This window comes from Crassostrea angulata, chromosome 9 (assembly GCF_025612915.1).
Source record: "Crassostrea angulata isolate pt1a10 chromosome 9, ASM2561291v2, whole genome shotgun sequence".
NCBI lineage: Eukaryota > Metazoa > Mollusca > Bivalvia > Ostreida > Ostreidae > Magallana > Magallana angulata.
In genome coordinates, this window is record NC_069119.1 from 17,020,578 (window position 1) to 17,047,929 (window position 27,352).

Sequence of the window (27,352 nt, forward strand, 5' to 3'; positions counted from 1 at the left end):
TCAAATATAGCTTATTTATTTGCTATTTGGCCAAACATGGTAAAAATGAATGAATTCAAAGACAGTTATCAACTTTGATACATAATACTATGAAAAGAAGACAAAAAGAAAAAAAAACATTATACATGATAATATTGTACACAGCTGTTAGAATTATAAAGAGACACTTCCTCTGTATATAGATGATCCTACAACAGAGACTGGCCAGACATTTACAAAAGACTGTGTGGTAGCAAAGTGATGGGGAAAAAGAAATTAAACAAAATCATAAAAACCAATTGCAACATATACCACACCTGTGACATTTGCAAATGACTGACATACGGTTTAAATAAAAGCAAAAAAAATTAATCATCAATGACCAATATAGCATACTCCACTTTCAAGGTTGTAGAACCTCCACTTCCAAGGTTGTAGAGTACATGTACGTCTCAACTTCCAAAGTTGTGGAGTCTGATTATAAAAGAGTTGCAGAAACAACAATGTAATATAAAGAGTTCATCATGTGTTGAGACACTAGCATCGATATACATGTATCAGAATTTTTATCCTCTGCTATGGAAAAAGCTTCTATCTCATATAAATAATTGAAGCTTTACAAAATATTCAGAACATAATGATTTTACAGAAACAACTATGTTCTTTCGGTATCAATTTCAAAAGTCAAAAGTGCCATTGTTTTAAACAATAACATGAGATCCTGCTGAGAAAAAGAACAACGGCATCAAACAATGGTATTCATGTTTTTCAATTATGCAATAAATTTTAAGCATATTAAATTAAAAATACATACAGATTTTGAAATTTTTTCCCATACATGGCACAACAAACGGCTAAACATTGAAATATACTTAAGAGAAACAATCTGCCATAATAGCATGGTACCGGTATAACAGGCAAACAAAAACCCAGACAGTTTACATGTTGTCTTCACCAAAGGCCCAAAAGCAAATTTCATGACATAAAGCCTTTAACATTCGAAAACAAAAAAAAAAATTTTTTTTTAAAGTAAATTTTTCATCTTCCTTTGAAAATCTTCTACCCTGTTCTGAAAGAAGGTGATTCCAGCTTAAAGGAATCAAAAATTGAACGAAACAAGTGGAAAAAAAATCATTTTGTTCAGATATGTTTGCATTTTTTTGCAATTTCTCATTGTGCACTCATTCTGGTAAACAGCAATAGAGAATCTTGTAACGTAAGATTAACTGCGGCTACACATATCCGGACATATACAATAAACAACACACATACATCATCTACAGACAGTAAACACAACATATTGCAATTTGACCTTGCAAAAAAGGGTAAAAAAATCACCATTTTTTCATAACAATGAAAGAAGAAGCATGTAATTGCTTCACTTTCAGGAAAAAACATGTATATATCTAAATTCAGATTTTACTTCAATTTACCATCAGAAAGTTACGAAAGATAAAATTCTGGCCTGGATAAAAGACACATAAAAAAGAAAGGTCCTGACCCCAATGCACTTTCAAACGACCCATTTACATAGTAAATATTATTAAGCTCTTGATGATATTTGACTTAATTAATATATAATGTTACTATAAATAACACAGATGCGCTTTAGTTGTGATTGGTCAGACACCTTCATCCCTTTATCGCCTGTTTCTCTTCACCGTTTACTAGATGTTTGACCACTTTACCATCTTCTGTAACGGTTACCGTTTCCTTGCCATTTTCCACCACTCTGAAAGGGAGATATCAAAATTTTCTGTGATGTTGAATATGAAACTTCACTGATGTTATTGGAATTTCTTCACATTGTAGAAACATATTTTTCATATTGTTTTCACTTTCAATCTGCTTAAAGCAATATGAGCTGCAATTTTCATGTTGAATTTGTTTTTTACAAAAATGTTATTTTCTATTAAAATGACAAAAAATATGATGGTTCTTGAGTTTCTATAATCAGCTATATTTTCGTGGAAAAAGCTGTCAAGAAGCCTTAATTGTAGCAAAATTGAATTATTGTCGTCCTGTACAAAAATTGATCTGCTATATATTCCTTTGAGGAGAAATCTTTCTTTTGACAAAAATTTTATTTATCATAAAAGTTTAAGTTACATTCAGACTTATCATACTAGCAGGTTTTTGCAGCAAAATAAAATTCTAAAAAATACAGCTCATATTGCTTTAAATTATAAATTCTCAAGTCTTTTGCTTCCTTCTACATGTTCTATTGAAGAAGTATATATATATAATGACAGGTATCTATCAAATGAATTTAATTTGGTGAACCTGTCATACAGTTTAATTCATATACTGTAATCCAACATGTATTAGCGACAACTTTATTTCGCGATTTACATGAGATGAACTGGTTCGCAGCGACTAACTTTCATGACCAAACCTTATCCTCATCTTTTTGTTGTTGTTACAACTACATGTATATTGATAATACTGGTCAACGGTGAGAAATATTCACGAAAATGAGGCTATCCCGAACAATTCTCACATGCAAATAAAAGTTGGTTTACAAAATATTTTATTGTGGGACTACTGTAGAAGCACATATTTTTGTTGGGGCAAAATTTCCTTGTTTTTGAACCAAATAAAATTCTGTTGGCATTAAATTTTGTCATATTGTAATCTCTAAAATTGCATTCATTGATACTTTGGTTAAAAATTTGTCATGGATTTGATTTCGTTGATTTATACTGCCGATGAAAATAACATAATTAAATCCTCAACGAATATTTCTGCTTCTACAGTATATTATTAAGAATGAGAAAACAGACAACACTTTATTTACTTTGTAACATAGCTTTTGTTTTATGATAAAACGTGAAGAATTTATCCCTGCATGAACAAAATTGCAATAAGCATCTTTAACCGGTTTTAAAATCTTGCTATTATTTTCTGACATTTGTTAACTACCTGGTATAAAAAATTATACTATAATTAAACATGTTAAAGTACAAGTTTGGCATGAAATCGCCTATTCATATTCTCAGGATTTTCAACCTAGCAGTAGATTTGCAATATAATACATGTAAGTATTGTAAAGAAGTTATTTACACTGGTGGTTAAGTACACGTTTTTTGTTGACAAACATTAAATATGCGAATGTGTGCTTTACCACTCTACGGTTTATATTTTTTCACCATATGCACGAGGTTTTTTTTCCACAGTTTGAAGCCTACTGCGTAACTAGTGTCAATGTTTCTCACGCGTAAATACTAAATAACCACTTTTACAGTATACTGTGGTTTCATTAATTTTCGTGGGTATCAATTTTCGTGGATTTTCTGAAAACCACAGTTTCAGTAAAGTAATTTCGTGGCCAATGATCAAATTAATACAAAATGTTAGTTGAAATTGAACTTCAATGAACATTTAATTTCATGGATCAACTTAACAACGAAATCCACGAAAATTGGTATTCAATGAATATTGATGAAACCACAGTACTCGCATAAAAAAAAGAACATGTAAAAGTAAATAAGGCAAAGACATAAGACTCACTTTTTGGTCACAATTTTTTTGCCGTTGACAAATTTGGTGGATGTGGAGCTGGATCTGAAATTTCCTCCACCCCTGGGGCCACTGAAGGATGTACTGGAGAAATTGGAGAACCTGTCAACAAAGAACGATAAAACCAAATTATAAAATGAAATACAGAGTTTCTGTCCCTCCTTAGAAATTCACTAAGTACTTCAGGAGTCTTAATGAACCTGCTTTGTTCTGTTTTTCTATCCAATGAATAATTATTTTGTGTTATACAACAGTAAACATAAAATTTACTGTTATGAAAGATTACATCTTATATCCTAGTTACATTTTGACATTTGTGTTAAGTAAGTTTGGCAATTTCGTGGCCATTTTTAGACTGTATTGATCTCCTTTACAAGAACAGCTCTATTTATAAAAACATAAGAAATTTGGCTAAATTTAAAAGTCAAAACATATAGAATTTCCTTTTCTTACTCAAAAATAATTTATAGCTAAATAAATCATATCTTAAAATTTGATGGTTAAATTTTTGAGCATCCAGCCTCATTAATACAAATGTGTATATGTGTGTGCATGTGTTTTTAAAATTTCATGTAATTATATTTAGATCAATTTTTACAACATTTATGAAGACCTAGTTATCATGATATCAATCAACTCTAGGACGACTGTTATTCCAGGAGAAGACAGTTTCTTAGAATAAAACTGTCAACTGAAACCCACCTACCAACCCCTTCCCCCTCATTGGAGTTATCAGACTTGTAATATTTGTACAGGTAGCAAAGAATGTTGTATTTGTTATTTTTCTTCTACATTGTACATGGTCTTATGTAATTATCTGCTTCTTATTAAAACACAGGTTGAAGCAGTGCTAGTTTATATTTGGTACGTTTGCAATGGAAATTCTGAAAAAATGGTCATTTTATTAACTGTGGGAATTGTATGACACTTATGATTTTTTTTTTCAGCATGATTAGTTGCACAGCAACACCACACGCAAAGATCTGCACTTCAAACCCATCCACGTACATTAAAATAAACACCAAACTTTGCACCAATGGTCAAACTTTCTTTAAACATGTTTAACACACGACTAATTTGAAGCAATTAAATGGTGTTAATTAGGCAACACTCATACATTATAACCAGTATATTATCTAAGTGTTTCAAAACAACAACAAACTTGACACTTCATCAGAGTATATAAACATCATCACAGTATTAAAATCATGATGCATTAATACACAATAAATGGTCAGCTATTGGTCATTCGATTATTTGACACTAATCTCTGGTGCTTTGACTACATCATGTATCTAAAACTGCTGTATACACTAAGGATTGTACGACTGACATGATTCAAGTTTTTAACATCTATTCATATAGTATTTATAGAGTACAGTGAATACTGTACAAAGGAGATGTCATGATGAGGAAAGATATGAAGAGAATAATGATAACGTGAGATCCAATAATTTGATATGAAGATCAGTTTTTAATGTCAAAACATGACAAAACCTCATCAAAATCCCCCTTCTGCAGACCCCAGTCCCTACTAAGATCCCATTGGAGCATGCCAAAATGATGAATATTCATGAATTTACCCAGAGCTTGGATGCATTCCAAAATGGTCATCAAACAGAGGAGAATGGAAACCAAGCCCCATGGGGATTCCGAAATGGAGGAATGGCGAGTGTCCGACTGGATGGTGAACGCTCCGCTCGGCTACATCCCTGGGGCGACGGGAATAAGCCGGTCCGTCGCTTCTCTCCCGTCTACGCTGCATGCGTCGTCGACTGCGGAGATAATGTGGAATGCACAGGCTGCATGGATGCCCAACCCCAGAAACTTATCAAAAAACTCGCCTCCTTCGAGTTTTTTCCCCCATGCAGTTGTTAGTAAAAGCATTCAATAAATAATGATGTTAAAAAGAGCGAAAGGACAATAAACTGTACTCCATGCATATTAGTCTGACGATATCCATTCTAACATTAATTTACATGCATGCTATGATCCTCTCAATACGACATTACATTGAATATATTTGATTTTTCCTAAAATTACCCTGAATCAGGCTGATGACAATTTCTATTGAGCAACCTACGGTCCAAGTTTAGTCAAATTCAGCTAAGAAGTGTCTCCTAAGAAGTTCTGATCATCAATGAAGGGGAAATACATTTTTCTTTTGACAATTAATGCACTCAGCAGACCCCAGCACAGGAAATATTGTTTTTCCCTCATTAAAAAAAATCTTGAGTTGTCATAAAGTGATTGTATCATTCCATGGGATTAATCTGAACTTCTGATAATGTTTTCCATATTCGAATTCACTTTGTATCCTTTTGATAGGTGCTGTCAAAGCTTTATTTTATTCCATTTTACCATATCTTTTTACTAGATATGCAATTTTGTAAGTAATAACTTAATTGCTTAGAAAAATTTCAGATCCAAATAAATGATCTCTGTAACAGGGAATCATATTGTCATGATCTTTTCTCCAGCCCTTATATTCTGATATAAAATGTACACGTACTTCTTTGATTGGTGCATTCAAAATCTAAGACTTGGCAATTTTACTTATTTATGTCCGCATGGCCTCCTTATGATAACACAGAACTTCACCCTTCAAGGGTGCACGGTTCATTAAGTTTTACATAGCATGCAAACTTGTTTGGGATTTCCTACAGTACAGTAGTATAAAAAAAAAGAATAATTTAAAAGCACTTTAAAAGGATATACCAACAGGTAAATACCAAATCTTCCAACAAAGAAATTTACAGGGAACATTAGTACTGAACTACAAGGAATGTTACAAAAACATTAACAGGGAGGGATGACTAACAACAACAATAATTATAAGAAGTATCAACAAAATATCCCAAGAGCTATCAACACAATATCCTACGGGATATCAACACAAAATCCTGGGGGATATAAGGGATATCAACAAAATATCCCGAGGTATAAGAACTAAGTTAAAATGTTTATCAATCTTATTGATATTCCATTGGGATATCAACAGGGATATTAGCAAGGTTAAAAGGGATATCAACAAATTATCACATGGGATATCAACAAAGTTAAAAGGGATATCAACAAGAACCCTTGTTGAAATCCCTTGGGATTTTGTTGATATCCTTTGGGATGTTGTGTCGATATCCCTTGGGATATTGTGTTGATATCCCTTATAACTATTGATAATATAACAATAAAATAATAGATCTGCAAGGAAAATTAACACTAATTTTAATCTTGAGGAATTATATTAACAATTAATTCACTGGGAATATCAATAAAGAAAAAAAATAAGGGAATATCAACAAAAATTACAGGAAATATTAAGATATATTCATAGTCAAAGAATACTGGAACTACCTAGTATTTTGAAACAGTTACTTGATATCAATACCAATTACAGGAAATTTTAGTACAGGATATTTAGTAAAAAAAAATTTAAAGGATTTCCCATGGAATAACAGCCAAAAATGTGTGGGTAACACTTCAATCTGATGTTGAACAGTTCATCCACAGGAGAATTACTAGGTACATGATATCCCTCAGCAAAAATCAAAGTAAAGGTTTATCAGAGGAAACTTTCAACGGCAAAAAATTGCAGGGCCTCTTGGCAAAATACTACTGGATTAATCAAAAGTGAAAACCAATGTAAAATTCTTTCTTTTCTAACTTTAAAGTCATAGATATCCTATACTATGTCCCCAGTACTTATAAGCTCTCCCTGACACAAGTTATACACTGCAGACATTGATTCTGAAGCCATTGTACATGCAAACACAAACAAAGACCACAAAATGACTATACAGCTGCACCTGGTGTTGAAAATATTCTAACAGCAGTAATAGTAACAGGTAAAACAGAAAAATTAGGCATCAGAATGTCACTTCAAGTCAAGAATTGAAAAAAATTAAACATAGAAAAACACCAAACAATTTATGCACAGGGTTGTCTCTAAGACCCGGGAGGCGGGGAGTTCCCCCGCCTATAATGCCTTAATTACCCGGCTATTTTTGCATTTCAAACACAATGTTACAGTAGCTATAAGCAAGACCCCCAGACCCCCTGCTACTTTTTCATTTCCTCCTTCTACTTCACTTTTTAGAGACAACCCTGATGCATCTGACTTTTTTGACAACACAGCAGGGAAACCATACTTATCAACTTCATATTCAAGTGTCCATTTATGAATATATATATATTTTGGAATAAGTCATAATCATGGTGTCGATTTAATATGACAAAGCTGCATTTAACACATACATTAAAAAAAATATGGAAAAAGAATTTGAAATGACACTATAAGTTCAGCTCAGTTCTGTGTACGTATGTGTGGCAGGAGACAGGCTGGTCCAGCAAGAAAAAGATTCAACTGTCCCTAATATCTGCAGATGTTATGAAAATTAAAGCATACAAGGGTAGAATTAGATCCCTTGTGCGATTGAGGACAACCCAGAAGAACAGGTAGGCAGAGTGGTAACAAATATATTTAGTGCTTCAGAAACCCTTAAAATTTCATGCTACAAAATTCAAGGCCCCCCTACCCCCCCCCCCCCCCCACCAAAAAAAAAAAATTAATATTCATTTCAATATTAATCAATCTTCTTCTTTTATTAACCCCCCCCCCTTTTCCCTCTGCACATCAAGTATCTAAGTCTCCATGTATACAATGTTTTTCTTTAAGTTGGCTTAAATAACATATCAACGAGCTAAAATTGTAAAATTGGTAACAAGGACAAAACACAACATATACATCACACTCTAATTACTACTACTACCATGCTGATAAATATACACATTAAGTCACGTTAATTAATGTACTTTCTGTGGTACTTAAAATGCAATTAATTCACAGGTCAATCATTCAGCGGACAAACGGTTCAGCTAAAACATCACCAAAAATATTCCCGTCCCCTCCCCTACTTACCCTCCATCTCCGAAAATGTCTGAGTGTCCTCCGAAAAAGTGCATGGAGGGACGTGTAAAGCCTGGAAAAGAGTCTTGGAAGTTATTGGGATTGTCACGACCTGGAAGTGGAAAAACAAAGGTCAGCTCTCTGAACCAAGCATCCTCATGCAGTATCAACTGTGTTACATTTAGGGGTGTATTCGTTCGGTCGCTAGGAGAACTGCATGAGTAATCCTAATTTGCTCGTTTGCAGTGTGGAGATCTCCGGTAGATCTATATTGTCTACTTTCCATATAGCAGGTAGACAATGGAGATCTGCTGCAGATATTCAGGACCAGTTCTGGAGGTAGCAAACGAATACACCCATATTGTTTTATGGGTTTTTCTTCTTCTTTATTTACATTGTTTTGTGTGGGGTTTATTTCAATAAAACTACATTCTACTCAAAATGTTGAAATATGCATGCTTAATTTTTAAAAAGAACTTTATTTGAAATTTGATAAAAAGTGTCATTCTAAACATTTCCTTGTGGCTCATACTGTGAAACCGTATAACTGGTAATTTTTTTGAATTTTTGCTTTTTTCGTGACCTCTTTTAAATCGCAAATAATTGAATATGCAGAAATTATATCCTGTATCATTTTCTATAGGAAACTTTTTAAATAGCAAAAAAAGACTGACGCAAATTTAAAATATTATTGATTTCCCCCATATTTGCAAACTTTGTGACATGCAAAAAAAAACTGGATATACGGTAACTACACTACTATAAAAAATATAGTAAAACATTAGTCATTGTCATTCAGTGTTCTTGCTGCTGAAGTCTTTTGGTACAATTCTTTGGTTCCTGAAATACCTGTACTATAATACATTGGTAAGATAAAAGTCAACATCTTTTCAATGTGCCTTCAAATTACAGTAGAATACAGTTATGGCAAACATGCTTATAATGAATTGACGATTACAGCGAAATGTTTTCATTCCTCATGACCATATTCACTTTGTAAACTTGACAGAAATATTGAATTACGCTTATAAAGAAGTGAAATTGCCGTTCCAGGAGCGTTGTTATAAGAGTACGTGTTTTACTCTATTGTTGTTGTATTTATGAAAGACCAAAAGTATTGCCTCTGTAGAAAAGTAATTAAGTGTAGCTCTTCACCTAGTTCAGTCAGACAGATATAGTGACAATTAAAAGATGGCTATCTTATAGAGGGAAAACAGTGGTCAGGGGCCAAAAACTCAGACAAGCTCGCTTTTGATCTTAATCTCACTTTTTTGCAATATGCTCCTTTAAATATCTAAAAGTGAGACAGAGATCAAAAGTGAACAACTTAACTAGTTTTATGGTCCCTTTGACATATTGACCCTGTAAAGGAAAAAAAAAATTTTCACATTATGAAAGTTGTCTATCGTATATAAACCTGCTAACATGTGCAATCACAATGTCAAGTAAACAGTTCTATCAACACCTTTCGATGTATTTTACCAAAGAAAGCAGCAAAAGGATCCCTTCCACCGAAAAACTCCTTGAACACTTCTTCTGGGTCTCGGAAGTGGAACGGATGGAAGCCGGTGAATCCTCCGCCCATGTTGAAGTCGTTGTATCCACTCCCTCTTCCCCCTCCCCCGCCTGTCAGGCCATCCTTTCCGTACCTGTCGTAAATCTCTCGCTTCTCCTCTGTTAATTACACAGAAAGGTATAGGCTACAATTTGTGCACAGAATATGTTATGCATGTACTTAGGAGGGCTGGAGGGTTGAGGCCACTTCAGACTAAATTTCAATCTCCTTGAGAAGAATTGAAACAACAAATATTTATCATTTATTTTAATATTTTGAAATAAACTACAAGTTACTTTGAATAAGAAATTCACTGAATTAAAATAAAGTACAATAAGATATTGCAACATGGCCAATCAGATTGCTGCATTTATACCATGTGTATATTTATTAGTGATTTTAAATGATGTACATAATGACCAAATCATAAGTATTCGTTCACATCATTTAACTTGTAAAGGGCCCCTTTTGCAGAAAAAAGTCTTGCTTATTTATGTATCATAAACACATATATACAACACATTTGCCTTACTGTCTGATAAAACTTCATAAGCCTCAGAAATCTCCTTGAACTTTTTCTCTGCTTCCTCCTTCTGGTCGGGATTTTTGTCTGGATGCCATTTTAGAGCAAGCTTTCTGTAACTGTTAAAGAAAGACAGAATTAAAGGATGTTTATTATAATAAATACATCAAACAAAAATATTGATTAACCGAGATGCACAGATTGCGAGACGCATATGCCTTCAATTTTTTTTCTAGTGATTTCTCATGACACCTCAAAACATAAATTGCATTAGAATCAATCAAAATCTAGGCAAATAATTGCTAATATTGGTAAATAATCACAATCTCAACAAAGAAAAAAGGTACTGTAACAACTGAAATCATTCTAACAGTATGTTTTGCTCAGCAAAAGGGATAAAAATATTTCACTTTATTTCATTTGTAAAATTTCATATTATCACAAAATGCGCCCTCCCCTACATGTATGTTTTTAAAACAAGAACCCAGCAATTAGGATTTTTTCAACATGTTTAATATGTGGGCTATTTGAAGCGCATTTTACAAAATGGCATTGTATTAGTAATCCAAAGTGATTTAAACTGAGGAACCTGACACTGTGCCTGTGTGACAGGCTGCACCAATATTGATCAATTGTTTGCACTGCACATCATGCATGCATGGATTTTTACAGATATATTAAACCTCTTTGGTTTGTTTAAATTGTTTTGCTTCCCAGCTCAACTGTACATGTACATGTATTGTGCAACTATACATTTTGCCTACAGATGCAAGTACCAAATTGAATACATGTATGTACATGCATGTACTTTAATTGTAATGCAGATTTTCAATATTTCTGGGAATTTTATAAATCTCCCCAAATGAGATTTATGTAAATGCCATTAGCATTAACTGGGTAAATTTAATATATTATATATCAATACCAATTTTTCAGGCACTTTTTGTAAGAAAAGGTATAACATTGCCCCACTTTATCAACATCCATCAAGGAATGTGCAAACATTGCAACACTAATAAAAATATGACCTCTTATAGTTTGTAGTAAATAATTTCCCCTGGGTGTAAGAATCATAAGGCAAGATTCCAGGAACTGCATGCATGCATTCCGCAAGGTGGCTTATAAATCTTCAGTGAAATCTTAATCTTTCTGGTTGGTGGAAAATTTTTTTGCCTAGGATCATAACGTACCAGTGTTAATGAGTAATTAAAGGTAATAAGGTGTGATATTCATGGTAAACAATGGGCAGATGGGTTTTTTTTAAAAATCAAAATGAACTTTGCTTCTCAATCTTCTTGGTCATCAATTTTGCGATATCTGAGTCACCTCCTTGGTTATTTATATTACCCAACGAGACCAATCCTGCCAAATTTTCATTTCTAAAATTTTTCTTTAATCATTCCCTGTTAGATTCGGCTTTGAAGGTCGAAGTGAATTACCACGCATCTACAGCCTGGGAGTGGAGAGATGGTTCAATGGTACAGCTGTTTTCTTCTGACAGAACATACGCGTGTTTAAAAAGTATGGAGAAATGATGAATCATTCATAAAAAGTTTTGAATGAAATGATTTCTAAAACGCAAAGGAGGCCAAGTTTCACTTAATAAAAAAAAAAAATCAACCTATTTCTTTACAGTAACTGCTAAGTTATTATATCTGTTTTGGGTAAAGTGAATTAAGACACGTATGAGTATATATACCCCAGGTTAGGTTGACCTACAAGATAGATATTTTTTAAATATAGAGATGGTAAAATAAAAACCAAAATTATTAGAAAGAATCAAAATACCATACAAGGAGTAAAGCAATTTATCATTTTTGAAGGAATGGAGGGGGTCTTCTGAAATTTTTAAATAAATTTAGAGTATCAATACAGTTAATACATCTAGCCAATATTTTAGAGGGTTTCCAGATGCTTCACCAAGAATAAGTTAATTGTGGATAGAAAAGTGATGCATATATCTACATGCACATACATCTACACATACAGTGTCATTTGATTCAAAAGTCATACTCCCTGACTACATAAAAAAAATATCATATTCATACTCTAGAACTGTTACAAAAATAGATTTCTTTGTTGGTAATATGAACCTATATCTTGAAACTGCATGGTATATCTTTTCAATGCCCTAGCTTTAAAATTCATCTCATATTGCTGTGACTTTCATGCTTTTATACATAATCTACCCCAGAGTATAGATTTAATTCTTTGGTTACAAATAGTAAGTCTAACAGTCGCGACTCATTTACTTTTTCACTGATTTATGCTTTAATTTCATAGTCTTAGTTGCATGTTATTTTAAATATAGATTTATGACCTGTAAAGTATACTGTATACAGGGTTATTTTCGCCCCCTGTAATTTCTCGCCCTTCTACACTTGCAAACAGTTTTGCACTGTCTTGAATTTGCCCACAGTAAAATTGTGTATTAAGAGAAATAATTTGAGACAGTGGAATTCACACAGTCTAAATTCGCCCTCTGAAACCAAGGGCAAAAGGGGCGAAAAGAAAACGGAGGCAAATATTTTTCTGTATACAGTATCATATTTGTGAATAGGGGTGAATTCATGCCTGTGCAATAAGTTACTACTTTCTTGCAAAAATTGTTCCTGGCTTATTTTTAACTGCAAGACCATTAACAAGTATAAATTGTGTGTTTTATAATACTTCGTTTTCAGTAATGTATAGCAACTGTTTTTTACTGCATGACCATTAACGAATATAAATTTTGTGTTATAATACTTCGTTTACAGTAATGTATAGCAACTGTTTTTTACTCCACGACCATTAACGAATATAAATTGTTTGTTATAATACTTCGTTTACAGTAATGTATAGCAACTGTTTTTTACTACATGACCATTAACGAGTATAAATTGTGTGTTATAATACTTCATTTACAGTAATGTATAGCAACTGTAAATTTTGCCTAGTAAGTGCTTCTTTCTTTAAACTCCTTTTTATGAGATAATTCAGAAAATATTAATAAAAAAACATCGTGAAGTCGATGACTCTTCACTGATTTCAGAGATTTCTTTTGTTCTCCAAGACATCAAAATCAAAATATCAGTAACCAGTAGAAGGCAAAATAAGTAATAGTTAATTTCGCGGTTGGTAAACAAAAGACATATAAACTCTCTTCCTAGAACAAATCCTGTATTGTATGAGCTTGAAGAGCCGTGATCTTGACAGAAACAATCCACTGACAATGTAAGTGTCAACAGCAATATATACAGAGGTATGTACCAGTATATAAAGCCACTGAGCTATTATACGTATAAGTTCCTTACTGGTTGTAAATACTAAGCTCTAGCTAAGAATCTGAAGCCCAACTAAAGTTACACCATCAGAAAGATATTTTTACTCGACTTACATCAGAAATGCCATTAATTTGTTTATCATATGGTTGATATTAAACGAAATCACTATAAAACTACAGGTGAAAACTGTGTATTAAATTCTGATCCCCCTATATATATACAGGTTGTAGTATGTGGTATAACCTTACTTTTAATAAATCAAACTTCTATGCCTCCTAGTCCCTAATCATTGAGTGTACTGGATGACAGTTAAGTTAGCTTGAAGCCTGATCTGAGATGACTCAAATCGATCTACATGTTTAATACTTCGGATTTATGTAAGCTGATCGAGAGATTTAAAGGATACATTGTATCACCATCAGATTCCCTTTAGCCAAATAATATGATAGATTTATTGAAAATTGATTGAAAAAAAATTATGCTTCGGAATATATTCTTCCTCTGTGCTCTATCATTGCCTATGCAATATTTAATTAAAAGGTGCACTGATGATCAATACTCGGCCTTATTTCATCTACTAGGGAACACATAGTTTACAATACATTGTACTAAAGGTTAATAGACTTTTTCTTATATATGGTTATATATATACATTAATATATATACATTAATAATGTTGTTCATATTACATGGGTTTTGTGGGTGGAATCAACAGTTTTGAGGCAATGTAGATAATGGCCAATAGATTCAATAGATTTATCAATGACATACGCTGCCACCACTACATCTTCTACTTCGGTAAAAAAATGTTTAAGAGTTCGTCCCAACAGCATTACACAAAAATTTGGCAGCCAAATATTAACGAAACCAATTACAGTGAATCTTGCTTTTAAGATTTGCTAATAACTGACTTTAATTCCTTATAAAAGCATAGAAAATTTTGATATTCAGGATTTGGGGGACAGCCTCGGTGGGTTGATACACAAGGATATAGATATGGTAGGATGGATTCCCTCGCCCGGAATAAGTTTAATATATTCATTTCTTAGGTGAGAGAGTGATGGAAGAAAAGATGTCCTAAATAATTATATAAGTATCATACATTATTCAGGACATTCACACTGGTAAATTTGGTACAGAAGTCTTGGTGACAGCTTCCATTAATCCCTGCATGATGATAAAGGACATTTCTATGTAAACAAACATCATCCCTTTTCCTCATAATGTAAACACGGAAAGTGTTGGACCGTGACCATCTTCATTAATCTCTAGGTCAGGGTGTGACCCAATTTTTGCTACCTGACAGCTAGCATACAGCAAGTCACTTGAGGACATCTGATATTTACCTGAACAGCCCTTCAGAATGTTGCATCTTATCTTCAAACACCCCCACCCCCTCCCACTCATCTTCACCTCTGTACAACTGATATACAAGAGTGTAGCAATGAATGGTTGTAGAGCATCTTGTATCTAATTTACAATACAGTAATTATTTTTTGTGTGGTGAATTAACCTAGTGTTACAACAGCATACAGTTATAAGTTTATACACTTAATAAGAGGTGGTCTTGATTTCAGCACCCACCCCCACAACCCCAAACCCTCTCCATCAAGCTTACTATTACAGTCAAACTTCGTTATCACAAACTAGATGGGACTGTTTAAAACTTTGGGATAGCTGAGTATTTTAGATATCGAGGGTAAAATAGTTAAATAATAAGTGGTTGGGACTTACAAATCACTTCGACATATCTATTGTATTCCAGATATCATAGTTGGAGATAACGAAGTTCAACTGTATATAAATTACTTTGCAGCCTGTTCAAGAGAGCTAGCACTCAAGAAGGCAAAAAAGGTCTCTGGTTGCAAGGCTCTCTGGGCCCTCCTCCTCCATCCCTCCACCCCTTCATTTACATACCATGTGGCAATTTCTCTTGCAGATATCTGATAAATTGAGGTCTCCCCCCCCCCCCCCCCCCCATCCACCCCCAAACTATCTTAATCTTTGTTACTTCGGTAACAGTCTCTCTCCACCCCCAACCCCCAGACCATCTCAATCTTCATTTACTTCATTTACTTCATTTACTTACGCTTTTTTGACTTCCCCATGACTGGCATCTTTGGCGATGTCAAGAACTACATAATAATCCAACTCCATTATAATGTGTCAATCACTCACTCACACACAAAAAGGACCGGGTTATAGAGACGCTGGATTATAACCTACAAAAGATGGAAAAACAATATCAATCAATTATCAACCGATAATAAGGATCAGCCGCTTATTGGCTTGATATTAATTCTCATAATATCCAGATGTTTTGTTTCTTGGCATATTTGATGGTAAAAATATGGCTCAAATCATGTATTTCTAATAAACATTGACAAACGTTAAATGATAAAGAAACATCATACATGTCCTTTTCCTGTTTAAATAATTTACATTTGCATGCAGATGGGTTAAGGCACTTGGTTCATGAAATGCACAGGAAATACATGTATGTAGGGAAAAACCTTACATTTAATTTGAAATCAAAATTTATACACATGTATCTTATTATCTGAACATACAATGTCCTCTAGTGAATGACACTTGTTTACAAACATGTTTGACAGTAATACATGAAAAATAGGAAATCTAATAAGCCATCTCATCTGATGACATTACAGAGTCATATATTAAGAAATCAGCATGGCGAAAGAGCAAACAATTGTTATACACAATCATTTTAAGTATGATTACAGCTAGGGTATAAAAAGATCCTGATAGCTGTTATCACTGCACAAATCCTGATATAAAAAATCAACTTCATCTAAACCTTTAGTTACATTTAATTTGAAATCAAAATTTATATACATCTATCTTATTATCTGCAAATACAATGTCCTCAAGTGAATGACACTTTTTTACATACATGTTTGACAGTAATACATGAAAAATAGGAAATCTAATAAGCCATCTCATCTGATGACATTACAGAGTCATATTAAGAAATCAGCATGGTGAAAGAGCAAACAATTGTTATACACAATCAAAGTATGATGATGTATAAAAAAAATATCCTGATATCTGTTATCACTGCACAAATCCTGATATAAAAAAGAATTCAACTTCATCTAAAATTTGACTATAATAATATAATGCGTAATTAATTAAGTTAGATCTTATCATTAATGTTTCGACTTCTGAATATTCTGCGTTGTTAATTTTGTTAATGTATTCTAATTAGCTCATTAGCATTCCCAAACATATAGCCTTCAACTCACTTTAAATAACTATAGTACAATAATACTACGCATTTAATCTGATACATACTTGACATATATAACATGTACTACTGTTAATTGTTAGAGAAAACATGTTTTTATTTAAATTTAACACAGACATTTATACGTGTAAATTATAATTCAGTGCATGAGACAATTAATTTTCCCACTGTCGAAAAAAAAAAAGAATTTCAATTAAAGAGATGCCAAATTCATGCAGCTAGGAAAATCAAATTTTCAAAGTACATACCATGATACACATAAAAATCTAGCTATATTATGAGAGTCATACCATGGATTAAAAAAACCCATTCAAGATGAAAATCCTGATCAGTTAATATTACAACTTATTTCCTGAAGAGAATCATAGTGCAGTGCCCTAGCTAGCTTAACTGCGAAGATATTTCTATATATACATATAATTATACAGCAATCATGACTTACTGTAAAATCAGCTGACAAAAGAAGGATTTTTAAAACAAAACTCTAGATAAAGTTATGTGCCCAAATTAAATGAAAATTCATCTAGTATCCATCCCAGGTTAAAAAAAGTCAACTTCCTGATCATGAACCACACAAGAAAACGTCCATAATAACTCCACGGATATAAAACACAGAAAAAAAAACTATCAGCTGGAAACCCCCATACAACAGCTTGGCTTGTGTGTGTACCTAAAAATAGACCCAATGGCTAGGTCGACAACATTCGCCAACTCTCTCCTTTACAACACACAGCAGAGTAACATATACCACTGTATACAGATGATTTTTCGCAATGGCTAAGCTAGCTAGTCCATATCACTTACTTACTTCACCATTAAACACACATTATATACCATGAGTAACATTATCCAGTGTCCCCATTTCTGATCAAATTTATCATTTATATATAAAAGGTGGTAAGAGTTAGAAATTTTCATGGAATTATCATTTACCTGCTAAGATCTGGCCTACTGCCAATTCACCTAGTTCAGAATATAAACTAAGTACAAATTTAAACTTTTCATGTGCAAGACCCATTCATAATTTCAACACGATCTTCAAATGTCGGCTGAACCTTAATTGACCTATATTCTTCAGTTTAATATGTACATCAAATTCATTCATAAATACTTATATTTCATTAGCTTCTTGAAAAAATTACTACATATTAAAACCTACGTAAAGTCTGCAGGATTTCCTTGAAACCTGACATTTTCAGATTTATAGAACATAGATCTATATACCCCACCTTGCAATCCCGTCCAGATATGACCTCGGGCATTTAATTTTCTACAGGGCACATGTAAGTAAATTATGTACCTGTGTCCAAATTCTACATGTATGTTTGACCAACGTATACAAAAACTTGCATAGTATGCTTAGGAAAACCCTACTTTTGGTTTACACTCTATATATACTACACATTGTGTTCTGCTAAAACACTAGTGCACAGGTACTATTGATTTCGTAAGATAAAAGATTCTAGGAAATAAGCTGAAGCCCGACATTAGACTAAAGGGACTTCTATAAAGGTGTAAAATGTCCTGTATGCAATAAGCTTTTATAAAAACAACATTATAAATCTTATAGGTCTTAAACCTCATCTGCGGATAATGACACAATTAACAGTAATGCAAATTTACGTGTATGAAAATCATTTTACTGGGTACTAATATTGACATCCAACTGCTTTTAAAAGATCACTGTGCAAAAAATTAATTATTATTTAGCTTTAAAGGCCCCCTTTTTACAACTATATAGTAAAAACATACATGTATATGTGATTATGTCTATATTTTTACATGTATATATTACTGTAACCGTTCAAAATGACACCCAATTTTTTGACCTCTGAAAAACCTCAGTGCTTAAATCATTATAATGAAATTAAATATTACCTTAGAAAATATTGTCTTTTAAAAAGGAAAAAAAACAAAACCTTGAAAATATACAGATAGAGAGTACAAAAATGTATCCTGAATTCAAGTCCTACAAACTATCATGACATTATTTACCTGAGAATAACAGGTATGATCTCTAGATTGAACTATCCACTTCAGAACAGAAGTACAAACTGAAAGTTAAACTGAATATACTTCCTCCTTACAATCAAGCACTATTGTCATTTTCTTGGAATTTTTTTTTAACTGACAAAAACTATTCAAGGAATTAACAAAATAAGCACTCAAGGTAAAAAATACGAAACAATATCCTGTCAGGATATGTAAAAAATATCACTGAAACTTTGCACACAATTTTTTTAAATTTGTAACTGTCTGTCTATTCCTTGATTAATCATTGAAAATATTACATCAAGTTAAAATGTAACAGTCTCGATCTATTTCATGTTCGACATATATCTGTAATCAATTTTATATCAGGTTCTTCGTAACTGCAATCATCTCCTGTTGTGTTCTTTTACTTTTTTGTGTAGTACATTACATCATTACACAATCATTTGATTTCTTTGATGGCCAGAGAACAATTCAACATAGGTTTTGGGACATCCCAATAATATCGAATAAGTTGACACTCTGTCTCTCAACTGAGCTGATTATTTATCAGTAGGATATGTTGGCATTTGCTTGCAAATTTAAGCTGTTCAAAAAATGAAAGCACTTTCCGCAATATTTCACTTAAGTCGCTTTAAGTGCTATACTGATCATCTAAGTTCTAAATTAAACTTCAGTGAAAAATTTCTTTTTTAAATATTTTATTAGACAGCAGTAACTTTACGCACAAGTTCTGTATTTTTGGCATCAGAAGTGACATCAATTGTCTTTCAAAGCTAAATATATAAACTACAGCAGAAAGCCCTCAGATTCATCAACTAGAAATTGGCTGCGATAATAAATTTACGGCTGGCTTTACAATAAGCTTAGAAGACTAACTGGTAGTCTTGATCCGTTCACAAGCTCCCTCTTCAAGTCCTCTATGACGTTTACCCTTTTAAAAGTTGAATATGTAATGAATCAACTGTGACATCACAGTAACAGTTGCTGTACTTCCATCAGGTTGTCTGGTGCTCCTGGGGGATGGGGGTGGGGGGTGGGGGGGGGGGGGGGGGGTAGAGAAGGAGGAGGGGGTAGGGGTGTAGGGGCGTGTTAGAATTAATTTCCTTATTTCCTTATACTGTAAACCAGCTTTATACTAATTTTCAAGATCAAGATGTAGATTACCGGTATATGGAAAAATAATATACAAGAGACATATATGACAACTAATTGGCAGCAATACAAGACTCTCATGAACCTCGTTGCATAAATTTCTCATACGCAATAAAAGTTGGTTTTGTAACCTACAGCCTGGTCAATATTATACAAGCAAGAGTTAAAGAAGTCTCAGGGCCAATGTCACACAATGTTCACTAATTAATAGAGGAAATTAACAGCAGGATCTGTCCGTAAAATGGTTCACTAAAATGTGGACACTATCACACATGTACATGTATTATAAACAGACAATCAGGGAAAAGATCATTACATATCCATTACAATGCATGCAGTTTTGTACCTAATTTCATATTGATTTCTTATATATAACGAAAAATCTAGAATTATAAAAGTTTCCAAACCCATTAGCTTTCCGAATATTGTCTTCAAGTCTTGCTATGCAGAATATCAGCTCCTATTATATTGATACTGTCATGTCATTTCACAATAGGATGAAACGTCTTAAAAATGTTTCGATCAATACTGTACTACCTTAATATTATTTTTAGTGTCAGAAAGATTCCTTGGATCAAAAGACTCAATTAGCCTGCAGATTGATTGTACCAGAAATGTGGAATAAAGAACATAAATAAGAGGTCAAAGTGCACATGATTACATGATATATACAATGAATATTTGAATTAGCTAGGAGCTCCAAAACCTAACAGGTCTTTACACGAAAACAGCTGTTTGTCTCTCCAAATTTGCATAGGACACAATAGGCAAGTCTCTATGAAAGTAAACTGTAGTCATTTTAAAACTTCATTGCTAGTAGACAAGTCAAATAGACACAACTCATTCTCTATATCTAGCAATTATACACAGGTCCCTATGTGCATGTAACAATACAAAATATACAAAAGCTATAATTCCGCTAGCAGCAGAGAGCGGATTTAGACATTACTTTGTCTATTGCCAGTAGAAAGCCCAAATACCAGTAGACATTTATAGACACAGCATGATCATTTCTCTACAATATGCAGACAGTTCTCTACATATACTGGTATACAAGTATAGACACATCTCTACAAAATTAGTCTGGAGCTGTTCCTCCCCCAAGATTCCTGTACGATAAGATCACCCACCTGTTTCCCCATTCAGCAGCCAACAGCTCTTGTAAACAGTTCCCCTAATCACCAGAAATATCTCCCACAACAATTTGGCACAATCAAAGTATCGAGAGGAGGGAAGAATTCCTTAGAAGCACCATTTCAATTTTCCCTTTGCCTTATCATCACATTGTTTGCAATCTTTACAAACAGTTTGAGAGATTTTTTCTGAATTACATGCCTTGAATCATCAGACATAACTATCATCGCCACGCAAATAGTTTCGTACTTTTTTTTAATGCTCTCTCTCTTTTTTTCCAACTCAAAATAGGAACAGGATTGCAGCAAAAGAAGTACAATGCTGATGAGCAAAACAAGATTAATAAGGCACCAAAGGATGGTTACGTAAACAACAAACAGCGAAAATACCATTGTTCAATTAATAGAAAAAAAGGAAACGCACAATAAACATTATTTTCCAGCTGCTGGGATGGGGTTCTGTGCTACAAGCCTACAATATGCACTTTTTGAAGAGCTATTTCTTGGACAAACACAGCTGTTCACATATATAGAAGTGGGCAAGACCTGGGCATCATTTACACGAGGCCAAAGGTCGAGTACAGTTTCTTCCACATTAAAGTAGCCTTGAAAATATGAGTTTTACACCTCAGCATAACTTGAAAATTCAGGGGGGTTTTGCTTTAATGTACGTAAGATAATCATAGGGGTGGTGGGTGTGACATATAACCAAGAAATTTTTTAGATATGTCATGAAGACTTCCTTATCATAATGTCCAAAACATCACCAAATCAAACAGGTATTGAACAATTATAATAGTTAAACTGGTCTTTGGTAACACTTGAACATATAAAAATGCCATGATTCAAGAACAAATCTTTTGCTCTGACAACAGGATACTGTTTAGAGGTTTCAAACTCCACAAAGGCTCAAGAAAAAATCAGGAAGCAATTAAGAGCACCCAATTACAACAATGTTCAACTCATATATGCCAGTTATATGGGTTAAAACAATAGTTGGCACTGACATCATTAAAATCCCACAAGGTTTTAACTTTTTTTAAAGACTGACTTAATGATTTCATGAGCTAAACAAATGTACTTATTAATAAAATCAACAGACATATAAGACAAAATTTGTCCCAATATAAGAAAATGATGAAATCTCAAAACCATTTAACACAAAATATTTTAGTTCAGGAAAATGATTGGTCAAAAAATAACCATAAAATCATTCTAAAAAAAATTACACAACTTTAATTTTTTAGCCATAAAATATTAATAGGTAAGTATTATAGCTAATGTTAATGCTTGAGGCAAGTTGAGCTTTAAAATTTGAATATTTCCAATATACAATCATAGAGAGTTTTTCGATCTTCTCAAGGTTATAGAATAGCATGACCATCCAGTCATTTTAATCTTTGGAAATTAATTAATATATACAGATCTCAGACATGATACTAGGCAAATCTACAGGCACACTGACAAGCAGGCAAGAACATTCCTTGATGAATTCCCTTCATCTGTCAACGAAACCTATCAAATCCATCTATAATGCATATAATTATAATTTTGCTTCACATTTCATAGCATATAAAGAATACATGTACTTACATGTAACTTTAAAGACTCCTAGACATCTATGGTGGAAATTATCATTGCACAACAACAAAAATCCCTACTGCTACATGTATTATCTTGATCATTTATCAAGGTTTATTGCATTATCAGACAGGTAGCACTGAACCAATATGCAACTTCCTACGGGAGTTTAATTGTCTTATCTATAAGAAAACATGCAATGTACCGACACGTTTTTGTGGTTCTTCAATGTTAGATACAAACATAATTATAGAGAAAGTTAGACTGACATCGTATTAAATAAATCCTTTCACAACAAAATTAAGTTGGCTTTACACCTTCTGAGCACAGCAAAGTGAGATAGACGAAACATGCAATAAAAGGACACTTTTTGTTTTTTGTATGTAGATTTTTGTTTTACAAAACTTTTACAAAAAACAACATAAGTTACAAACATGTAGAGAAAGTTAAACTTAGACTTACATCGTAAATAAATCCTTTTACAACAAAGTTGGCTTTACATCTTCAGTGCACGGGAGAGATAGACACATATCTAGGGGGCAACACCACATTCTTCTAGAGCCAAATTTAGAACCAGGCACAAAATGAGTCAGCACCAACAAACACAAAATTTTCTTACAGCTACAGTAGTGGCAAAAAGGAGGGGGAGGGCTGTCAATCAATTAAATGAGAGAGAGAGAGAGAGAGAGAGAGAGAGAGAGAGAGAGAGGACACAAGAGAGCGAGGGAAAGAGAGATTACATAAATATTGCATAAAAAACCTCAGATAGTATCTCATAATACATAAACATATACAGATATTGCAGACAAAGATAACATTATTACTGATGCTGTATGCATTTTTCTGCAAAATGTAAACATAGATATGTTCTGGAGTATGTAAACAACTTGGTAGTGATTATAAATAAGTGTAGACATGCAAGAAACCAAAGGAAATGGAGCTTGAAAGAAGATGATGGGAAATCTTCTTTTATTCATTTTGACAGTTAAATAAACAATTCAACATTCAATATATGAAATCGATCATGTACCTTTTTAACAGGAAGATGAATTAATTAATGGGTTTTTTTTTTACATGTATGCACTCAAAATGCCCAAAGGATTTAAATTGAGCTCTAATTTTACATTCATAATTATATTTCAGGTATTCATCATGATTCAGCCATTTACTGCTTATTTGAGGAGATCTTTCCAATATGATAGTTCACTTGTTTATACATATATAATTACATTCTTTTTAGTACGTAAATCAATAATGTAAAATTTCTTAAGAAGGTGGGAATTAATGCTAATGCATTACCCAGTCGAACTGGAAGAAAAAGGCAGATGAATGAAAAACATTCATTTTTCTGAGGGATATATGGGATAAAATTCTAATTTCACAGGACAATATTATTTCAATCTGTTGTCAAGAAGGTTTAAATGACTTATCATTTCTAGTTTTAATCTACATTAATACATTTTCAACTGTAGATTCGTAATAAAACGCAAGGAATTAATATCCGTGTAAAATCGTGAGAAACACCCTTCGCGGATTTTAAAATCTCGCCATTATTTTTTGAGAGTTGAGAACAGTAAGAAATAAGGAAAAAGTTCCGCGTTCATGATTTTATATTCTCGCGATTTGATACAAAACAGCGATATTGCGGAATTAAGTACTTGCATAATATAAGGAATTTACAGTATTTTTAGTCACAGTTATATTCTATTTTATTCTTTGGGGGGTGGAGAAAGGGATCAATGGCTTGTATAAGAAAAATAATTTTGCTCCTTTGCTTCAAACATAATTAATATTGATGTTTCATAAATGATTTTGATATGAATTTTGTTTAGGAATATATATAAATGGATATTATTCTATATCTTCCAGGTTCAACATTCCTTGACAAATTGATACAAAAGCTGTTTACACTTGTAATTAAAACAATTCATTCGTTCCAAAACTGTAACTTAATAAAAATAAATATATGACAATTAAATAGATACATGTAACCCTGGTACCTATTATGATCTTCAATGAAAAACAATCTATATGAACTATAATACTCTGTGTACTCTGTCTCAAGATATCCTTGATGCAAAATTTGCATGTGCGGCTTGTAAATAGGCACTGTCCACCATATTTCTCTCTCCCCACCGTTATCCCTACAACCCCTATATAAGCTTGAGACCTCTTAACAGTTCAGAATATTTTGCTGTAGAGGTCTCACCTGTGTGGACGTACATCTTGCCTCGCCGTGTTACTTGGTTGTGATGAAATTATCAAGTTTTACGCACTTTTTTCAAGCCAGGAGAATACTAACATCAAATAAACTGATCAAAATAATATGTTTTACGGTGCTACCGTTCTGGCGAGTGCAGCAAGAATTACACATACTGTACCTTGCATCATTGTCAACTTATAGTTTTATTTAGGTATCAACGAACGTCAAAGAATTTTTGAGAGAGTATTGCTCTACAATAAGTATGCCAAATGTACTAATTTTAATGGTTATGATATATACAGCGCAACCCCCTACCCAGAGAGAGAGAGAGAGAGAGAGAGAGAGAGAGAGAGCCCGGTACCTGTTTGTAGGTGTGTAATTTCCCACTTTTATTTAATGGTATGACTATATGCAATATCTACATAATTTTTTAACTGTTTATTTTTTCATTTTATTCCTTTTTATTTAGTTCAAAATGTCCTATTGTTTATTTCCTTCCTATTCATATACTTACCTGCCTACTGCACGGTACATGCATGCACAATTACTTTAAAAATGGATCGACATGACAGTAAAGTATGGCCCTTGTTAGTTTATATATATATAAAATCTCTATATTAAAAAAAGATTAAAAACAAATCATATGTCAATGAGGCAGGTATCGCAGACTATATTGAAATAGCCAGTACACTCATTACAGATGTTTGATCCACCTCTAAATTTTTCGCGGGAAATATAGCGCGAGTGCACTGTGACGTCATCCATGACTTTGTTCGTCTTTGTTTACGTTTCTCGACTCAATACGAAGGTATGGAAGCATGTAACAAATCTTTTGAGTCTCGCCAAAGCATATGCGGTACTCAAAACGTGTCTTCAAACTTTAAGTCACCGTAAATTACGAGTTGAAAGTCGGCCATTTTTGGCATAGCACCACGGGTGAAAACATTAGAGAGCATTATGGGACGTAGACAAAAAATTTTGTTTGATGAACTGTAGGTTTAGCTCGTTCTTTTTCCCGCGCACACTGGTTCTTAGAGCTCGCTTCGCTAGCCGGCGCTGCGCGCCGGCGAGCTGCGCTCGCTATAATTTACAAACAGAATATGCATATAGAATAAAAATAAAATGCATAAATTCCAAAGACCACGAAAGGAATACTACACGTCGGCCACAAGTTTCAGGTGTGCAATCAGGTGTAATGAAATCGAAAAGTATATATACCAGGTACCTGTGTGACGGTGCCTATTTACGAGCGGTGTTCAGCTTTAATTACACATTATCTATAAATACCTCAGGGTTCAAACAATGCTCATTCAAAAGTATGAAATAAAACTTAAGATTTCTCCTTTAAAACACCCCTGCTAGCATGCCAAGTTTCAATACACAGCTAATTTGAGCTAAAAATGAAAAGTCTACAGGGATTTTGACAGGACCTAGATAATAATGTTAACAAATTGTGCAAGATATTTCGAGTGTCTTACATATTGGTAACATTCAGAAGTAAAGTTGTGTCAACGATTAGAAACAAGAAATTCTACACTTTGATTACGAATGCAATCTTATTCTTTTATGCTTGGTAACAGCAAATGATTAAACAATATTGTAAAACGCACATTTAAGATTCAAATACATATACTATTGACTGTATAGCTGCTTTTTAACAGTGTAAATTCCCTTGGTTGGAATTCAGTAGTAAGCACTGTCATGACATTCAGTATCCAATTTTTCATTCTGCATGTACATCTTATTTCTAAGGAATGTTAGGAAGCAAATTTTGCTGACTCCAAAGAACAAAAAATAATGTATTGCATTGACACCATTAGAAACAATTAAATGTCAAGGCCTTATTCATTTTCTACAAAGAAAACATTACCTGAACATCGATTTTCTCTCAACAAGAGCGAAAAACCTTAATTCTCTAATGACAATTGTGCATGAAACGTCATAATAAAATGATGCGAAAGCAAGGAGAGCCTAACAACGTAGTAGCGCCATAAGCTATGCGTTTGCGAAGAAAATAACGGAATAGCAATACACTATAATGATTTGCCAAATTTTGACAATCTCGTTTTTAAAGGAAGAAAATGTTTTAATTTGTTTTACTAACCAGATTTGCAAATCCTTTTCAATGGTCGCCATCAGCAACTTGATACCCATGTGGATTTTAACGTATCCAGAAGCGTCCAGAAGACTAAGGAATCGTCTAATAGCATAAAAGTTCATGTCATTATTTAACAAAAGGAAAAAAAAATATTCGGAATGATCATAATCAAGAAGT

At 33.2% G+C, this 27,352-nt stretch overlaps 1 protein-coding gene across 8 annotated transcripts; it reads right to left on the minus strand.

Annotated features, from left to right (window-relative positions):
* Positions 1 to 2: 2 nt before the first annotated feature.
* On the minus strand, positions 3 to 27,277 carry LOC128162695 (dnaJ homolog subfamily B member 6-like). Of its 8 annotated transcripts, none has more exons than XM_052825966.1 (8): positions 27,182 to 27,277; positions 15,835 to 15,967; positions 10,492 to 10,601; positions 9,887 to 10,078; positions 8,417 to 8,477; positions 5,082 to 5,273; positions 3,490 to 3,600; positions 3 to 1,711 (listed from the first exon to the last, which is right to left on the minus strand). In XM_052825966.1, the coding sequence occupies exons 2-8, from the start codon at positions 15,900 to 15,902 to the stop codon at positions 1,612 to 1,614; spliced, it is 834 nt and encodes a 277-aa protein (XP_052681926.1). In that variant the 5' UTR covers positions 15,903 to 15,967; positions 27,182 to 27,277; the 3' UTR covers positions 3 to 1,611. The 8 variants fall into 8 exon arrangements, with proteins under 8 accessions (XP_052681926.1, XP_052681921.1, XP_052681924.1 ...); XM_052825961.1 differs by having other exon boundaries at positions 8,417 to 8,516; XM_052825964.1 differs by lacking the exon at positions 27,182 to 27,277 and adding an exon at positions 23,337 to 23,490 and having other exon boundaries at positions 8,417 to 8,516.
* Between the last annotated feature and the right edge of the window lie 75 nt (positions 27,278 to 27,352).

Coding starts and splice junctions, on each gene's coding strand:
- LOC128162695 (XM_052825961.1), bottom strand. CDS start 15,902: ATGGAGTTGGATTATTATGTAGTTCTTGACATCGCCAAAGATGCCAGT. Junction 10,079..10,491: donor TTATGAAGTTTTATCAGACA/GTAAGGCAAATG, acceptor TGTAATTAACAG/AGGAGAAGCGAGAGATTTAC. Junction 3,601..5,081: donor GGAATGCATCCAAGCTCTGG/GTAAATTCATGA, acceptor CTTTGTTGACAG/GTTCTCCAATTTCTCCAGTA.